This window comes from Thalassophryne amazonica, chromosome 10 (genome assembly GCF_902500255.1).
Source record: "Thalassophryne amazonica chromosome 10, fThaAma1.1, whole genome shotgun sequence".
Classification (NCBI taxonomy): Eukaryota; Metazoa; Chordata; class Actinopteri; order Batrachoidiformes; family Batrachoididae; genus Thalassophryne; species Thalassophryne amazonica.
Genome location: NC_047112.1, coordinates 65,925,832 through 65,943,654, shown reverse-complemented (window position 1 = coordinate 65,943,654; position 17,823 = coordinate 65,925,832). Strand labels below are relative to the sequence as shown.

Genomic DNA, 17,823 nt, shown 5'->3' with positions numbered 1-17,823 from the left:
ATTCCTCAGGTGGCACTGCATTAAAAACCGACATCATTGTGTAATGGATTTTACCACGTGGGCTCAGGAACACTGCAGAAAACCATTGGCAGTTAACACAGTTCATTGCTACATCTACAAGTTAAAACTCTACCATGCAAAGCAAAAGCCATACATCAACAACATCCAGAAACACCGCTGCCTTCTCTGGGCCTGAGCTCATTTGAAATGGACAGACGCAATGTGGAAAAGTGTGCTGGGCAACTTACACATCTGTGATGGCACCATCAATGCTGAAAGGTACATCCAGGTTTTGGAGCAACACATGCTGCCGTCCAAGCAACGTCTTTTTCAGGGATGTCCCTGCTTATTTCAGCAAGACAATGTAAAGCCACATTCTGCACGTGTTACTACAGCAAGGCTTCGTAGTAAAAGAGTGCGGGTACTAGACTGGCCTGCCTGCAGGCCAGACCTGTTGCCCATTGAAAATGTGTGGCGCATTATGAAGCACAAAATATGACAACGGAGACCCCGGACTGTTGAACAACTGAAGTCGTACATCAAGCAAGAATGGGAAAGAATTTCACCTACAACGGTTCAACAATTAGTGTCCTCAGTTCCCAAACGCTTATTGAGTGTTGTTAGAAGGAAAGGTGATGTAACACAGTGGTAAACATACCACTGTCCCAGCTTTTTTGAAACGTGTTGCAGGCATCCATTTCAAAATGAGCAGAAATTTGCACAAAAACAAAGTTTATCAGTTTCAACATTAAATATCTTGTCTTTGTGGTGTATTCAAATGAATATAGGTTGAAGAGGATTTGTAAATCATTGTATTTTGTTTTTATTTACAATTTACACAACGTCCCAACTTCATTGGAACTGGGGTTGTATGAGCCAAACTGAGCACAGCATAGAAATCTACTGAGGTGAATGGGACTGTTGAGCTCTGACGTAACGCATCACCTGATAAATCTGTTTCCGGGTCCAAACAAAACACTTATTGGTTATGTAAATTGACCAGATTAATTTCATAAATTGTCGGTACAGCCGCTACAGCGTCAGTAATCAAAACAAGAAGGCAAGGGTAGGGGACCTACCTGATCAGCTGTAGCCACTTCTGTTTCTCTTTGTCATCGGCTGGGAATCTATAAAATGACAGCTCCGGTGATGTTTCCGACCTATTGACTCGGTCGCACATCCGGGAACTCTGCCTGTGAGGTCTTAGCTTCGAAAGAAGCTCAGCTGATGCAGATGACCAACAACCACAAACAGCTGACAAAGCGTACATTTTTTGTTTGGACCCAGAAGATGAAATTCACGTGATGCGATGCGTCACACTAACAAACGAATAAAATGATATTTTATACAGCCATCAAATTCCCTGCCTTCCTGGCTACTGCAGACAGCCATAACTATGGCAACGCTGGTGGGTACAGCTGAGGAATGTAGGTCCTTTGGGTCAATAGGTTGCATGATAGTTGTTTTAATTTCTTTTTTCTTTTTTTTTTTGGCTGCGAGCTGCAGCAGAGGTGATAACACCTAATCAACGATAAAGGTGTGTCTGAGGTTTGTAAATGATACATTCATACTGCAGTAGAGGCACAGCTGAGGGACAGATTGACATCTGTAGTGGCGTTTCATCTTTAGCAATCTAAGGCACTCAAAAGACACTATGGCACATCTAGTCAAAAAAATAAAGAAGCAACCACAAACATCACACACGACCAAACCCAACAGAACCGTACTGCACAACGTCATTCACAGTTGCAAAAGAACAGAAATCAGATTTGTTACACCCCTGTAGATAAAAAAAAAAAAAAAAAAAAAAAAAAGGTTGCTCATTGGGACAGATTAAAGTCATTTCCTGTGGGGGGAGGGGCTGACATTGCTACAACACACACACACACACACACACACAAACAAACTGTGGAAGGATGCAGTGTTCTGAGCTGCAGCGTACCAAACATGCTGCTTTTGAGGACACAAAGCTGCAGGTCCTCGTGGCTTCTCGTCCTTCCCCATTTGGACTGGGCTTAGATCTCCTGCAGGGAGTGGTTGATTTCAATCCTTTCTCTCTTAACAGCTGGCTCTGTCGGGCCTCTAGATGCATCAGCATCACTGCCCATGTCGCTCATTTCATCGGAGAAGGAGTCTAGCAGCACAGGGAGGGAAGGGTCACCTTAACAAAATGCCAGTCAAACCCACCGAGGCGCTGTGTTCACACTATAGAGGACACGCTTCCACTTTATCCATGTCTGATACTCAAATGGAAACACTCATGATCTGCCCATACCATTTTTCCTGTCTTAATAAATCTGTTAAGGAATACATTTGTCTTGATGTATTTTGCTAATCTCGCAATGAAAAGTGTTCAATTGCAATGGGATTACACAGGTAGCCTGGTGGTAGGTGCCCTGTCCCCAAGCGATGGCTGTCAGACAGGTTGGTGGAGGCTGCAAACATTGTTCACAACTTGAAATCAACTGCAGCCAGTCTGCACCCCGTCAGAAACCAAACATTTCTTAGTGACGCAGGGATCAGTTCTGATGTCACCTGAACCCGCGACACATAATCATTAACCCACCTGATCATCACTGCAATTATTCAAAACATGCTCATGGACACAGTCACATTCACTCACAGGACTATCTCAGGGTCAGCTAAAGTTCAGGATGGGGGCAATGTAGGCTCATTATCTTGGAGGTGCAGAGATGTGTACACTGATTTTGGCACAGAAACAAAAGTAAAAGATGAACAGCTCCAGTGGTGAGACAGGAACTGAATGTGCTCCTTGATAAAATCAGGTGATCTGTCCACCTGTTAATACATACAGAAACAGATGTGACTGGATTACTTTCTTTTGGATATCTATATCCAGTGCACCAATGTCATACAACCCCTGGCAATAATTATGGAATCACCGGCCTCGGAGGATGTTCATTCAGTTGTTTAATTTTGTAGAAAAAAAGCAGATCACAGACATGACACAAAACTAAAGTCATTTCAAATGGCAACTTTCTGGCTTTAAGAAACACTATAAGAAATCAAGAAAAAAAAAACTGGCAGTCAGTAACGGTTACTTTTTTAGACCAAGCAGAGGGAAAAAAATGACACACTCAATTCTGAGGAATAAATTATGGAATCACGCTGTAAATTTTCTTCCCCAAAACTAACACCTGCATCAAATCAGATCTGCTCGTTAGTGTGCATCTAAAAAAGAGTGATCACACCTTGGAGCGCTGTTGCACCAAGTGGACTGACATGAATCATGGCTCCAACACGAGATATGTCAATTGAAACAAAGCAGAGGATTATCAAACTCTTAAAAGAGGGTAAATCATCACGCAATGTTGCAAAATATGTTGGTTGTTCACAGTCAGCTGTGTCTAAACTCTGGACCAAATACAAACAACATGGGAAGGTTGTTAAAGGCAAACATACTGGTAGACCAAGGAAGACATCAAAGCGTCAAGACAGAAAACTTAAAGCAATATGTCTCAAAAATTGAAAATGCACAACAAAACAAATGAGGAACGAATGGGAGGAAACTGGAGGAAACTGGAGTCAACGTCTGTGACTGAACTGTAAGAAACCGCCTAAAGGAAATGGGATTTACATACAGAAAAGCTAAACGAAAGCCATCATTAACACCTAAACAGAAAAAAAACAAGGTTACAATGGGCTAAGGAAAAGCAATCGTGGACTGTGGATGACTGGATGAAAGTCATATTCAGTGATGAATCTCGAATCTGCATTGGGCAAGGTGATGATGCTGGAACTTTTGTTTGGTGCCGTTCCAATGAGATTTATAAAGATGACTGCCTGAAGGGGACATGTAAATTTCCACATGATATGGGGCTGCATGTCAGGTAAAGGCACTGGGGAGATGGCTGTCATTACATCATCAATAAATGCACAAGTTTACATTGATATTTTGGACACTTTTCTTATCCCATCAATTGAAAGGATGTTTGGGGATGATGAAATCATTTTTCAAGATGATAATGCATCTTGCCATAGAGCAAAAACTGTGAAAACATTCCTTGCAAAAAGACACATAGGGTCAATGCCTGCAAATAGTCCGGATCTTAATCCAATTGAAAATCTTTGGTGGAAGTTGAAGAAAACTGTCCATGACAAGGCTCCAACCTGCAAAGCTGATCTGGCAACAGCAATCAGAGAAAGTTGGAGCCAGATTGATGAAGAGTACTGTTTGTCACTCATTAAGTCCATGCCTCAGAGACTGCAAGCTGTTATAAAAGCCAGAGGTGGTGCAACAAAATACTAGTGATGTGTTGGAGCGTTCTTTTGTTTTTCATGATTCCATAATTTTTTCCTCAGAATTGAGTGATTCTGATGATAGTGATGATATTTTTTTCCCCTCTACTTGGTCTAAAAAAGTAACCGTTACTGACTGCCACAATTTTTTTTTCCTGATTTCTTATAGTGTTTCTTAAAGCCAGAAAGTTGCCATTTGAAATGACTTTAGTTTTGTGTCATGTCTGTGATCTGCTTTTTTTCTACAAAATTAAACAACTGAATGAACATCCTCCGAGGCCGGTGATTCCATAATTTTTGCCAGGGGTTGTATTTCAGATTGGTGCACCTCTAGTTTAAACTACAGTACACAGTTTGTACTCAGAATGGCACTGCTTTAGATCCTCATAGAGACACAACCTGGGATAGAAGTACTAAACTTGTGCAACATCATACAGCATTTCAAACTTGTTGGAATTAGTTTGGCATTTTTTTTAAGGCTAGGTATTAGTCAGATTTTTACCACTGCTGTTTATCTGGATCTGAGTGTTATGGACTAATTGTAACACTCCTCAGGTCCCTTTCAGGGGATTGTTTTTACTTCATGATGGGCTTGTGTAAATGTAGTCACTGTAACAGAGTATTACCTTTTTCCATTAGTGATGGCATCATAGAACTCAAGTCACTGAACTGCAATTCAACAAAAAATATAAAAAGTTCAGTCCTGTAAACATTCCTGGTTTGCCACAACAAGCCACAGATTAGAAATTATAAGTTTCATGGACTGTCTCAGGTTTCCCTCCTTACCTCTCCCATGACTGCAATTGGAGTTTCGCCAGTGGCCTGAGCCACACGGTGTTCTACCAAGTAGAACATGTACTCATCATAGAGCAGACGGATCAGGTGGAAGGACCCAAAACTAGCTGCACTGCGCAGGGTCAGGTCTCTAATCACCATGGAGCTACAGGAAGGTTAAGCAGAAAGTAATGAAGGTGCTGTGGTTTTGATGGAAAGTGTGACAAATGTTCCACTCTTTACCTGTAGAAAGACCATTTGAGCAGGAACTGGCGTGCTGCCTTGGGGAATCTGGGACTGCCCTGGTGAGGTTTTAGAACCTGAGAAACCACGTTGTCGAGCCAGGTAGCCCACTGGTCCAAAGAGCTCTGCTGCTGCAGGGTGACTTTAAAATCCTGCTCCAAACGTTGGACCACGTTCTCTTCACACTGACACACCCACGAGGCCTGCTCCTGTTACAGCAAACAGACAAGTTTGCTTGTAACTTGGGTTCCACAGTTGCAGACAAAAAACAGTCAGCTGCATGGACTTTGTGTACCGGAACCAGGACTGCTCGCTGACATTTTAACAATGAACATTCAAGCAGGATTACCTGCACATTAGCAAAGTCCACTCGGTTGAGGTCAGAAAGCATTTGATTGATCTGGGAGGTGTTCTGGAGGACAGCACGGGCTGCCTGGGCTAGATGGTTCAGACTGGTGTAACGCCTCAGAGTCTGGGCAAATGCACTGACCACTGCCACCTACAACACACAACCAGAAAATCTGGATGAGATCAACTTAATGGTTTAACTTTGTGTTTTTATCACTAGCAAAATGTAACAAATTATCTTGCTGCGTGCATCATAATTGCTTTGTTCCATGTAGAGTGCGACTGCTGCTGTCATATCTCCGCTAACATGCCAATCACACCAAAGTTTCATTCAAGCTGACTATTCTGGTGCAAAAACCCACTAAAAGACTGTCTGGGGTCATCCCAAGTTGATCCAGAGAACTAGTATTTCTTGGGGTGGGTATCAGTTTCATGCAGCCTGATGTATTTCTGCTCCTTTGTGCGTTTACTCTTTTGCACACCATTAACCCCCCCCCCACACACACACACACCCACACACACACACACACACAACGGTACAAATATTGTGCTGTGTGCAAACCCGCATCACAAAGACACACAGTGAGGCAAATAAGTATTTGATCCACTGTCGATTTTACAAGTTTTCAAGAATAGAAAGGTTTGTAATTTTTAGCGTTGGTACACTTCTACTGTGAGAAACAGAATCTAAAAAAATTCAGAAAATCACATTATATGATTTTAAATAATTAATTAGCATTTTATTGCATGAAATAAGTATTTGATACAATAGAAAACAGACCTTAAAGCACATGTCGCAACAAAATCATAATTAAGATTTAGGCTGTTAGTGACCATCCGATGATCCACTGGGATTACTCTTTGCACTTCCGTGACCGGTTTCAAAGTATACAGCATTCGCAGCAAACAGAAAACGTCATAGAGACATTCATGTTCACAGCGGCAGTAAAACTGAGAGGAGCAGCGTGCTGTGCAGCACACACATTCCAGATTCAAATTCAGACTCTCTCAAAGTAAAAAAAAAATAAATAAATAAATAAAGGGGGAAAAACCTGAACATGCCAGTCTCACCCAGTTGTAGATTGTTTTCCAAATGTAAACACACAATCAAAGAAGCCCCCACGCACACACGACTGCCAGCTGCAGCTTCAGTTCTCTCACGACTGTGGCACGTTAAATAAAGTCCATTATCTCCCAGAAATAATGTATTCTGACTTTTTGCAATGTAACAAACCCATCACCATGTCCAGGCAGTCTGAAAAAACAGCGTCATGGAGATGTCCCACATCCATGCACACAGCTTCAGTAAACCAGCTTCCACACAAACAGCGCATCACCACACTTTAGGTTCCAAACTCCAAAACTCTGGAAATGTTTTGGGATGAAGTGTGTCGTCTCCTGTCTGTAAATCCTCTGTAAATTTGAGCCATCACTTTCGAACGAAAGCTCAGAAGCTTTGTTTACGGAATAAGCAAGTTCATTTCCCTCTGTCTGTCAGTCATCAGGATGTTTCTGCTCATTCTAAAATGTATGTCACACGCTGAAAAATGCCGGAAATGCACCTGCTAACGCTCAGAGTGAGAAGAATAAAATACATCAGCAATCACTAATTATTAGCGTGTGTGGAGAGACTTACAGTCATGAATACTTTTATGTTGTCTTGCTAACTGGGACATTAAAAAACGTGCAACATGTCCTTTAATATTTGGTAAAGAAACCTTTGTTTGCAATTACAGAGGTCAGGTGTTTCCTGCAGTTCTTGACCACGTTTGCACACTGCAGCACGGATTTTGGTCCACTCCTCCATACAGATCTCCAGATCTTTCAGGTTTCGAGTTTCAGCTCCCTCCAAAGATTTTCTATTGGGTTCAGGTCTGGAGACTGGCTCGGCCACTCCAGGACCTGGAAATGCTTCACATGAAGCCAATCCTTAGTTGCCCTGGCTGTGTGTTTCGGGTCACTGTCATGCTGGAAGACCCAGCCACGACTCATCTTCAGTGCTTACTGAGGGAAGGAGGTTGGTTGCCAAAATCTCGCGATACATCATCCCTCCATCCTCCCTTCAATACGGAGCAGTCATCCTGTCCCCTTTGCAGAAAAGTACCCCCAAAAATGATGTTTCCACTCTCTTGCTTCACAGCGGGGATGGTGTTCTTGGGGTTGTTCTCATCCTCCAAACACGGCAAGTGGAGTTGATGGCAAAAAGCTCTATTTTGGTCTCATCGGAACACATGACCTTCTCCCATGCCTCCTCTGGATCATCCAGATGGTCACTGGTGAACTTCAAACAGGCCTGGACATGTGCTAGTTTGAACAGGGGGGCCTTGCTGCCCTGCAAGATTTCAAACCATGATGGCGTAGTGTGTTACTAATGTAATCCTTGTGACTGTGGTCCCATCTCTCTTCAGGTCATTGACCAGGTCCTCCCATGTAGTTCTGACCCCACGAGGTGAGATCTTGCATGGAGCCTCAGACCGAGGAAGGTTGACAGTCATCTTGTGTTTCTGTCATTTTCTAATAACTACACCAACAGTTGTTGTCTTCTCACCAATCTGCTTGCCTGTTGTCCTGTAGTCCATCCCAGACTTGTGTAGGTCTACAATTTTGTCTCTGGTGTCCTTAGACAGCTCTTTAGTCTTGGCCATGGTGGATAGATTGGAGTTTGATTGATTGAGTGTGTGGACAGGTGTCTTTTATACAGGTAACGAGTTCAAACAGGTGTAGTTAATAGAGGTAAAGAGTGGAGAATAGGAGGGCTTCTTAAAGAAGAACCAACAGGTCTGTGAGAGCCAGAATTCTTGCAGGTTGGTAGGTGATCAAATACTTATTTCATGCAATAAAATGTAACTTAATTATTTAAAAATCATACAATGTGATTTTATGAATGTTTTATGTTTTTTTTTTTAGATTCTGTTTCTCACAGTTGAAGTGTACCTACAATAAAAAATACAGACCTCTCCATTCTTTGTAGATGGGAAAACTTGCAAAATTGACAGTGGATCAAATACTTATTTGCTTCACTGTAGTAACAAGAGTCAAATAAAAGTCGACTGTTGTGACACTCATTGATGAATAAACCTGTTCTGTGTTTTTGGTTAACTATAAAAGCTGTAGCTTTATGAACAATGTAACCTGAAGGATGTTCACATCAAGGAAAAAAATTACTCCATACACCACAAAAATCACTGTCAGATGTAATCTGTGAACACAAACAGTTTGAATAGGTTTTTCCTGTTACCTTGGTTCGAACAACATCTTGAGGAAAGTTGGACATGGCATTAGTCAGCCAGCCCTCCAGACTCTTGGCAAAGTTGCGGATCGCCTGAGTGAGAGTGCCTGAGGAAACAAATGTGTCCTGGTTTGCAAACTCATTTTAAATTCACTGTGAATACAGCATCACATGTAATTAAAAAGGCGCAGACAGCAAAACGAAAAATAACAAAGTAATCTATACAGAGCAAAAGTTCCAATGCAACACCAACAATATGTATAAGTAGCTTTGATAGACTCAGGTCTGGAAGCATGCACTGGCACCACGCGCCGTTGCATTCACTGCACTATGGAACTACCCTGGGTCCTGTTTGGCAACCACCCAGGCAAACATAAGTAGCAATGTGTCTGCTGCAGCCAGCTGGTATATGGATATCTCCTTGCAGTTGCTGGGATAGCACTGAGGCACCTGCACAGCGGATCATGGTGAGAAAGTGTCCCACATAGAACTTAAAGGACATGTTGCACTGAAATCATAACAATTAAGATTTAGGCTGTTAGTGACCATCCGATGATCCACCAGGTTTACTTTGTGCACTTCCGTGACCGGTTTCAAAGTATACGGCATTTGAACCAAACACCTACGAACACTTCCGAACACAAAGTGCTTGTGAGTACTCCTGTGTTTCCGACAGCAGTGACACGACTGTTAGAAGCATCGCAGCGCATGCCTGAATGGAATGTATCTGCTAACATTAAGAACTGAGGCACAGATTAATTCCAAATTTGCATACGTGTGATGTCATGCTATGATGACTCGTTTTTAAGCGATAACTGTTCATTTTGATGCAGTCATGATAAAAACAGCAGCCCTGAGAAGGTTTAATGCACCTGCATGGCCATTAGTCATAAACGCAGATTGTTAAAATCAAAACAAACACTTTTAAGTCACACATCTATAGTCCTGCTAAATCACTGGTATTTGAGGACCATGTGCAGTTTAACTCTGGACATTGAAAAATGGCTCCAGCGACATTTTCTCAAGTGACAACTCAAACCGTTAATGAAGTTTTTATACTATTTACACTGGAACATAACCTTCAGTTTTAACTTGATTTTATAAGCTTTGAGAATTACAAAGTCAAAAGCTCATCACTGCACAATAGTGGTTTTCACTATGGTTCAACTAAGAAGGTCAAACTTAAGGGGGCTAATAATTTTAACCCTGGTAGTTTTTTTTTTTTTTTTTTGTGAAATAGTTTTGTTTCAGTGTGCAAAGTAAAATAATGCAAGCATCCAAAATAAGACTAGGATGTTTAGAAATGCTGTGTTGAAAATGAAAATTTTGAAGAAAGCATTACTCATCTGATCAGTCATCAAAAACCAGCCCTGCCTGAGGTCACATTGAAATCAGCCATGACAAGAGGAGCATCACCTCTGGGGTGCTGTGTGTAAAATATCTCCCTCACCCAGTTGTCACTCACCACAGACAGTACATGCACTGAGATACAGACAGACAAGACACCCAAAGAATGCAAAGTCTGAGGCTCAAAATGTGTTCAATCACAGGGGTAATATCCACTTCCTGACCTGTTAACTTCAGAGAGTGCTGCCTCTGCAATGCAGAGCTATCCAAAGTCATTCAACAGCAGTGAAAGAATGTTATCCGTGATGAGAGACGGGATGTTCTGGGTGCTCACCCACATGAGCTGCCTCAAGTTTGGAAGTGGATGACACCATACAGTGGAAAATTTTACTTTAATATACTAACAGTTCTTAATAGCTTTTGTTTTTGAAACACAGGAAACACTCCTCTTGTTAGTTTTTGTAATGTGTACAACATACTAATTTGCTGATTCCAACAGCGTGCTTAATTTTTTTCTATATCACGTAATAATAATAATAATAACCTTTATTTTACCAGGTAGAAACCCACTGAGATGGAAAACTCTTGTATGGCCCAGTCACACGGCACACGACGATTCCTGAACGAGGGAAAAAGTTTAAAAAAAAAGTCAAAATTCGTTGAGAAAAGGTGGACAAAAGAGCTTTATCACCAAACAGCCTGCGAATCAAGAGCGCAAAAGGGACGAAAGAGGAACTTAAAGCTGAAGCTAATGATCTCGACACTAAATGAAACGCGCCTGGAGCCACAGCTGGAGCAGTGTGTGTCTGCATCTCTGAGTTCCAGGACTCGGTGCTGGGATGGCGTTCATAGTGCCTAAGTCCTGGAGAAATTGCAAACAGAAGCTGTAGAGATCTGTGTGCACATCGGTGGACCACCTGCTTTGGTTCCTCGTCCAGAACAAAAGAGGGATCATCTCCATAATCAGAATCCACACTGTCTGACGACACGCTGTGCGCTCCGACTTGCTCCAATAAAAAAAAAAAAAAGAAAAAACCTCTGGTGTTCCGTGGTCACTGCTGTATCACTGTATTATGTTCTAAGCCATATATATTGCTTTATAACAGAAAACTGTCAAAACGGAATAGATATAAGTGTAAAGATGACTGAATATATCAGAGCAGTAAAATCATCAGTGCATGTGAACGCGCGCATTGACTCGTGCTGTTATTTCAACCATCTGCAGCTGATCCACAACGTGAATTCTGCCTTCCAGAACAGCTCTTTATATCATCATCTGAATCATCTACCTGTTGCCACATGTAGATAAGGGCTGGATTGTCATTCCTACACTCATACTGTTATATTTAATAAAAAATAATAAGCGCACACAGCTGCTGTTGCCGCTAATGCTGCATTCAAGTACTGTCGGAAATTACACAACTTTTTTGATGTTTCAAATTCAGCAGTTGCTTGTGGCAAAATAATTAATTGTATCCACACAAAAGATTAATTCTGGCCTATGTAAGGTGCCTGAGCCCATTGAAGCTGACCCTCACCCAGAAAAAAAAAAATCCAAGCAAACAGGCTGTTTGCCCTGTAATTTCCAACGGTACATGAACACAGCAGCAGCCTCAGCGCTCACAGCCCAGCTTCCTTGCCGTATGAAAACATTCAGCCGGTCCAACGAAGTCAAACTGAATAATAACATTACAAAAACTAAACAAACAATTAAAAAACGTCAAGAACGACAGCAAAACAAAACATGGATGAATTGAGGTTTTCGTTGACCTTCGTTCAAATTTTTCAACAGTTTAAAAATCCTGACAAAGCGCCAGCTGCAGGAACAAAGCTGCGCGAAGGTTAAACAATGCCAACGAAAGTCCAGATTTCTTGTTTCATCAGGGCTTCATTGCCCTTCGTTAAGTACCGTGTGACTGGGCCATTACAAGGATGACTTGGCCAAGAAAGGCAGCAGCACACGTCAAGGGACACGTGAACATCAACATGAGAACGTTGGTGATAAGAGCATAATGGCTTTCAGATCTCTGAAAAATACTGTATAAGTAGGTCAGAACCAGTCCAATAGGAGTTTAGGAAACCAGAATCATCCAATGTGCATATCGCCTAACAGACAAAGAGGGCATGCCCGCTTGTTGTGATCAATTTATAGCTTAAACCAACTGCCCTAATCCGCTGATTTAAACAGCATGCTTAATTTTTTTCTAAGCCAGTATTCATTTAAAAAAATTGTATACATGTTAAATCCATCCACTTCCTATACCCGCTTACTCCAATTAAGGATCACAGGGGTGCTGCAGCCTATCCCAGCAGTCCTATGGTGAGAGGCGGGGTACACCCAGAACAGAGTCGCAGGGCCATGTATAGATAAACACATTCACACCTATGGTCAATTTAAAGTGTCCAATTCACCTAACCTGCATGTCTTTTGATGTGTGAGGAAGTGAAGTACTCGGAGGGAACCCACGTGAACACGGGGAGAACATGCAAACTCCACACAGAAAGGACCCCAGTGGGAAGCGATCCCACAACCTTCTTGCTGTGAGGCAACAGTACTGACCACTAAGCCAGCGTGCTGCTACACATATACACACACAGACACACACATTATATATATATATATATATATATATATATATATATATACACACACACACACACACACACACACACACACACACACACACACACACACACACACACACACACACACACACACACACACACACACACACACACACACACACACACACACACACACACACACACACAGTGGGGGAAAAAGTATTTGATCCACTGTCAATTTTGCAGGTTTTCCCACCTACAAAGAATGAAGAGGTCTGTAATTTTTATCGTAGGTGCACTTCAACTGTGAGAGAGAGAATCTAAAAAATCCAGACATTCACATTGTATGATTTTTACATAATTAATTTGCATTTTATTTTCTAACAACTAGTAAGAATTCTGGCTCACAGACCTGTTAATTTTTCTTTAATGAAGTCCTCCTATTCTGCAATCTTTACCTGTATTAATTGCACCTGTTTTAACTTGTTACCTGCATAAAAGACACCTGTCCACACACTAAATCAATCACACTCCAACCTATCGACCATGGCCAAGACCAAAGAGCTGTCTAAGGACACCAGGGACAAAACTGTAGACCAGCACAAGGCTGGGATGGGCTACGGGACAACAGGCAAGCAGCTTGGTGAGAAGACAACAACTGTTATGATTATTTATTAGAAAGTGGAAGAAACACAAAATGACTCTCAATCTCCCTCGGTCTGGGATTCCATGAAAGATCTCACTTCGTGGGGTAAGGATGATTCTGAGAAAGCTCAGAAATACACAGGAGGACCTGGTCAATGACGTAAAGAGAGCTGAAACCACAGTTACAAAGATTACATTAGTAATACACAATGCCACCATGGTTTAAAATCCTGCAGGGCAGCAAGGTCCCCCTGCTCAAGCCAGCACATGTCCAGGCCCATTTAAAGTTTGCCAATGACCATCTGGATGATCTAGAGGAGACATGGGAGAAGGTCATGTGGTCAGATGAGACCAAAATAGAGCTTTTTGGAATCAACGCCACTTGCCATGCTTAAAGGATGAGAACAACATCAGCTTGGGACTCCAACGAGGGCGGTCGCATCTCCTCCACTCTCCCTTATCTCTGCTCTCTGCGTTAACCTTCAAGTCCCTACTTCACCAGTCTGTGAATTCCTCAAATTATATTGGATACTGGTACTATTGGACTACTATTGGATTAACCATGGAATTGATCAGCTGGTCTCTGAACGCTATTGACACCATCTTTTCTACAAGAAGGTCAGGACCGGGAGATCCTACCTGCCCAGATGGAATGCATCCTGTGGGCTATGTTCTCGACTCCTGGGGGTCTTGGCGAATTGCATGCTTGGCGCCTTTCTCTGTTGAGGATTTATTCATATTTGGTCTTATGGTAGCAGGGCTGGTACTCTCTGGCTTATGTGCTGCCCTGATCTATCGGGAAATTGGCAAGACGGTGGCATCAAGAACCACGGCCCTTCGCTTGTCTGTCATGATTAACGAGGTGGCCAAGGCATTGCATTCTCAGACTGCGATGACTCTTGAACTTAGACGCAAGTTGGATGACATCTTGGAGCAGATGCGTGCCTTGCAGATGAAGTTGAAGATTTCAGAGGCCGGGGAATATTCTTAAATCATAATTGGGAATATTCTTAATTTATAATTTGGATTTGGTTTGTTCAAGTGGAACTGTAAAAAGTGTTTTTCACTGCTCAAACCACAACACGGCAGGCTTATCAAGCCTGAAGGAAAATTGCCCGAATGTCTTCAGGCCTTGGTGATTATATGGCTCCTTCTTATCTCAACCCACAAAGACAATAAACTGTTTTTCATAGGACTGAAGCATGCTCCACTTCCTCTCCCCACTCCCCACCTACCCCCCATCACACTCCGGCTTCTGCTCACATCACACCCCTTCCCTTCTGCGGGGGCGGCGTGGTTTTAGCTGCTGCTGGTCCCCGTTCCCCCCCAAGTTGACGGTGGCACAACTCAGGGTTGCTGCGCGACCTTCACCCACTCGCCTCAATTCGGATAACGGACTTCTTCAAATTTAGTGCACATAAACAATGTCAAATGTGTATGTCCTGTCTTTAATTCTGATGTGTGCCATTATTATGGTAAACAAGTAATAATTGTGAACTAATTGCTGTCTGAGGTAACTGGAGTGTAAACGTAATTTCTCCACTGTGAGATCAATAAAGTATATCTCTCATCTCATCTCAACCTCAAGAAAACCATCCCAACTGTGAAGCATGGGGGCAGAAACATCATACTCTGGGGGTGCAACAGGGACAGGACGACTGCACCGTATTGAAGGGAGGATGGATGGGGTCATGTATTGCGAGATTTTGGCTAGCAACCTCCTTCCCTCAGTAAGAGCACTGAAGATGGGTCGTGGCTGGGTCTTCCAGCATGACAATGACCCCAAACACACAGCCTGGGCAACTAAGGAGGGGCTCCGTAAGAAGCATTTCAAGGTCCTGGAGTGGCCTGGCCAGTCTCCAGACCTGAACTCAATAGAAAATCTTTGGAGGGAGCTGAAACTCCAAACCTGAAAGATTTGGAGAACATCTGTATGGAGGAGTAGACCAAAATCCCTGCTGCAGTGTGTGCAAACTTGGAGAACTACAGGAAACGTCTGACCTCTGTAATGGCAGACAAATGTTTCTGTACCAATTGTTAAGGTCTGTTTTTCTAGGGGATTAAATACTTATTTCATACAATAAAATGCAAATTAATTATTTAAAAATCATATAATGTGATTTTCTGGAATTTTTTTTTTTTAAGATTCTGTCTTTCATAGTTGAAGTGTACCTACGATAAAAAAAAAAAAAATACAGACCTCTCCATTATTTGTAGGTGAAAAAACCTGCAAAATTGATAGTGGATCAAATACTTATTTCCCCCACTGAGTGTGTGTGTGTGTGTGTGTGTTATTGCCAAGTAATTTCGGACGTACAAGGAACTTGATCTGGTGTTATTGGTGCATAAACAATAAGAACAAGAAAAAAAAAACACTTCTCTAAAAAGTAAAAGAGTCAGACAGGCAATAATATATTCATTGTTAAATAAATACAAATATAACATGGTGGAGTGGGACTGTGCAAAAACAGGTGATTGAAGTACAGCTGTACCTTTCAGTACCTACAGTACCTTTTCATATATATATATATATATATATATATATATATATATATATATATAATTTCTATGATTTTCCTTTATAAATCATTGGTTGCTTGGATTAGCAATTTCAGTTAAATATATCATATAGCAGACAAAAACGCAGTGATATTTGAGAAGTGAAATTAGGTTTATAGGATTTACAGAAAGTGTGCAATAATTCTTTAAACAAATTTAGGCAGGTGCATAAATTTGGGCACCCCAACAGAAAAAAATACATCAATATTTAGTAGATCCTCCTTTTGCAGAAATAACAGCCTCTAAACACTTCCTATAGCTTCCAATGAGAGTCTGGCTTCTGGTTGAAGGTATTTTGGACCATTCTTCTTTATAAAACATGTTTGTTGGTGTCCACGCATGGACAGCCCGCTTAAAAATAACACCACAGATTTTCAATAATATTCAGGTCTGTGGACTGAGGTGGGCATTCCAGAACATTGTACTTGTTCCTCTGCATGAATGCCTTAGTAGATTTTGAGCAGTGTTTAGGGTCGTCGTCTTGTTGAAAGATCCAGCCCCAGCACAACTTCAACTTTGTCACTGATTCATGAACATTGTTCTCAAGAATCTACTGATACTGACTGGAATCCATGTGACCCTCAACTTTAACAAGATTCCCTGTACCTGCACTGGTCACACAGCCCCACAGCATGATGTAACTATGTCCAAATTAAGTGTTTTTCTTGGAATGCTGTGTTCTTTTTTCAGCCATGCATACCGCCCCTTGTTATGTCCAAATAACTCAATTTTAGTTTCATCAGTCCACAGCACCTTATTCCAAAATGAAGCTGGCTTGTCCAAATGTGCTTTAGCATACATCAAGCGACTGTTTGTGGCATGTACGCAGAAAAGGCTTCCTGTGCATTACAGCATCATACAGCATCTCTTTGTGCAAAGTGCGCTGTATAGTTGAACGATGCACAGAGACACTATCTGCAGCAAGATCATGTTGTAGGTCTTTGGAGCAGGTCTGTGGGTTGACTATGTTCTCACCATCCTTTGCTTCAGCTTATCTGAGATTTTTCTTGGCCTGCCATTTCGGGCCTTAACTAGTACTGTGCCTGTGGTCTTACATTTCCTCACTATGTTCCTCACAGTGGACACTGAGAGCTGAAATCTCTGAGATAGCTTTTTGTATCCTTCCCCTAAACCATGATGTTGAACAAGCTTTGTTTTCAGGTCATTTGAGAGTTGTTTATAGGCTCCCATGTTGCCACTCATTAGAGGAGAGGAGAAACATTTGTAAATGGTCACCTTAAATATCCTTTCTCATGATTGGATTCACCTGTGTAAGGAGGTCAAGGGTCACTGAGCTTACCAAACCAAATTTGTGTTCCAATAATTAGTGCTAAATGTACTCAAATCAATAAAATTACAAGGGTGCCCAAATTTATGCACCTGCCTGATTTTGTTTAAATAATTATTGAACACTTTCTGTAAATACTAGAAATTTCATTTCACTTCTCAAATAACAGTGTGTTTGTCTGCTATATAATGTATTTAACTGAAATTTCTGATCCAGATAACTAATGATTTATAAAGGAAAAATCATGAAAATTATCAGGGGTGCCCAAACTTTTGCATACAGCTGTGTCTGTGTGTGTGTGTGTGGGGGGGGGGGGATTTTGCTCAGTATAGTTTCACCAAAGTATGAAAATCAATTCAAACTGAATGCTTTTTTAAGGTAAGAGAATATTACATCAGAAACTAAAAGCAATTACTGTGCGCACTGAGGATGATCCTATGTATTACAGAGTGTGTATTACAGTAGTCCATGTTAAATTACTTAAAAGTATTTGGGTATCTGTACTGTCAAGGATTTTTAAAAATCATCCAATTACAGGGATGGATTATTGCTATTGATTTTGTGA

At 41.6% G+C, this 17,823-nt stretch overlaps 1 protein-coding gene across 5 annotated transcripts in view; it reads right to left on the bottom strand.

Moving 5' to 3' along the window:
• Positions 1–1,480: 1,480 nt before the first annotated feature.
• The window catches only part of rfx2 (regulatory factor X, 2 (influences HLA class II expression)), a 189,152-nt gene continuing 172,809 nt past the window's right edge, over positions 1,481–17,823 (bottom strand). For all 5 annotated transcript variants that reach the window (XM_034180164.1, XM_034180165.1, XM_034180167.1 and 2 more), the window contains 6 exons: positions 8,864–8,961; positions 5,627–5,776; positions 5,278–5,486; positions 5,047–5,200; positions 4,887–4,929; positions 1,481–2,134 (listed from right to left, as the gene is read on the bottom strand). In XM_034180164.1, the coding sequence (XP_034036055.1) occupies positions 2,016–2,134; positions 4,887–4,929; positions 5,047–5,200; positions 5,278–5,486; positions 5,627–5,776; positions 8,864–8,961 (773 nt within the window). In that variant the 3' untranslated portion in view covers positions 1,481–2,015. The remainder of the gene's footprint in view (positions 2,135–4,886; positions 4,930–5,046; positions 5,201–5,277; positions 5,487–5,626; positions 5,777–8,863; positions 8,962–17,823) is intronic.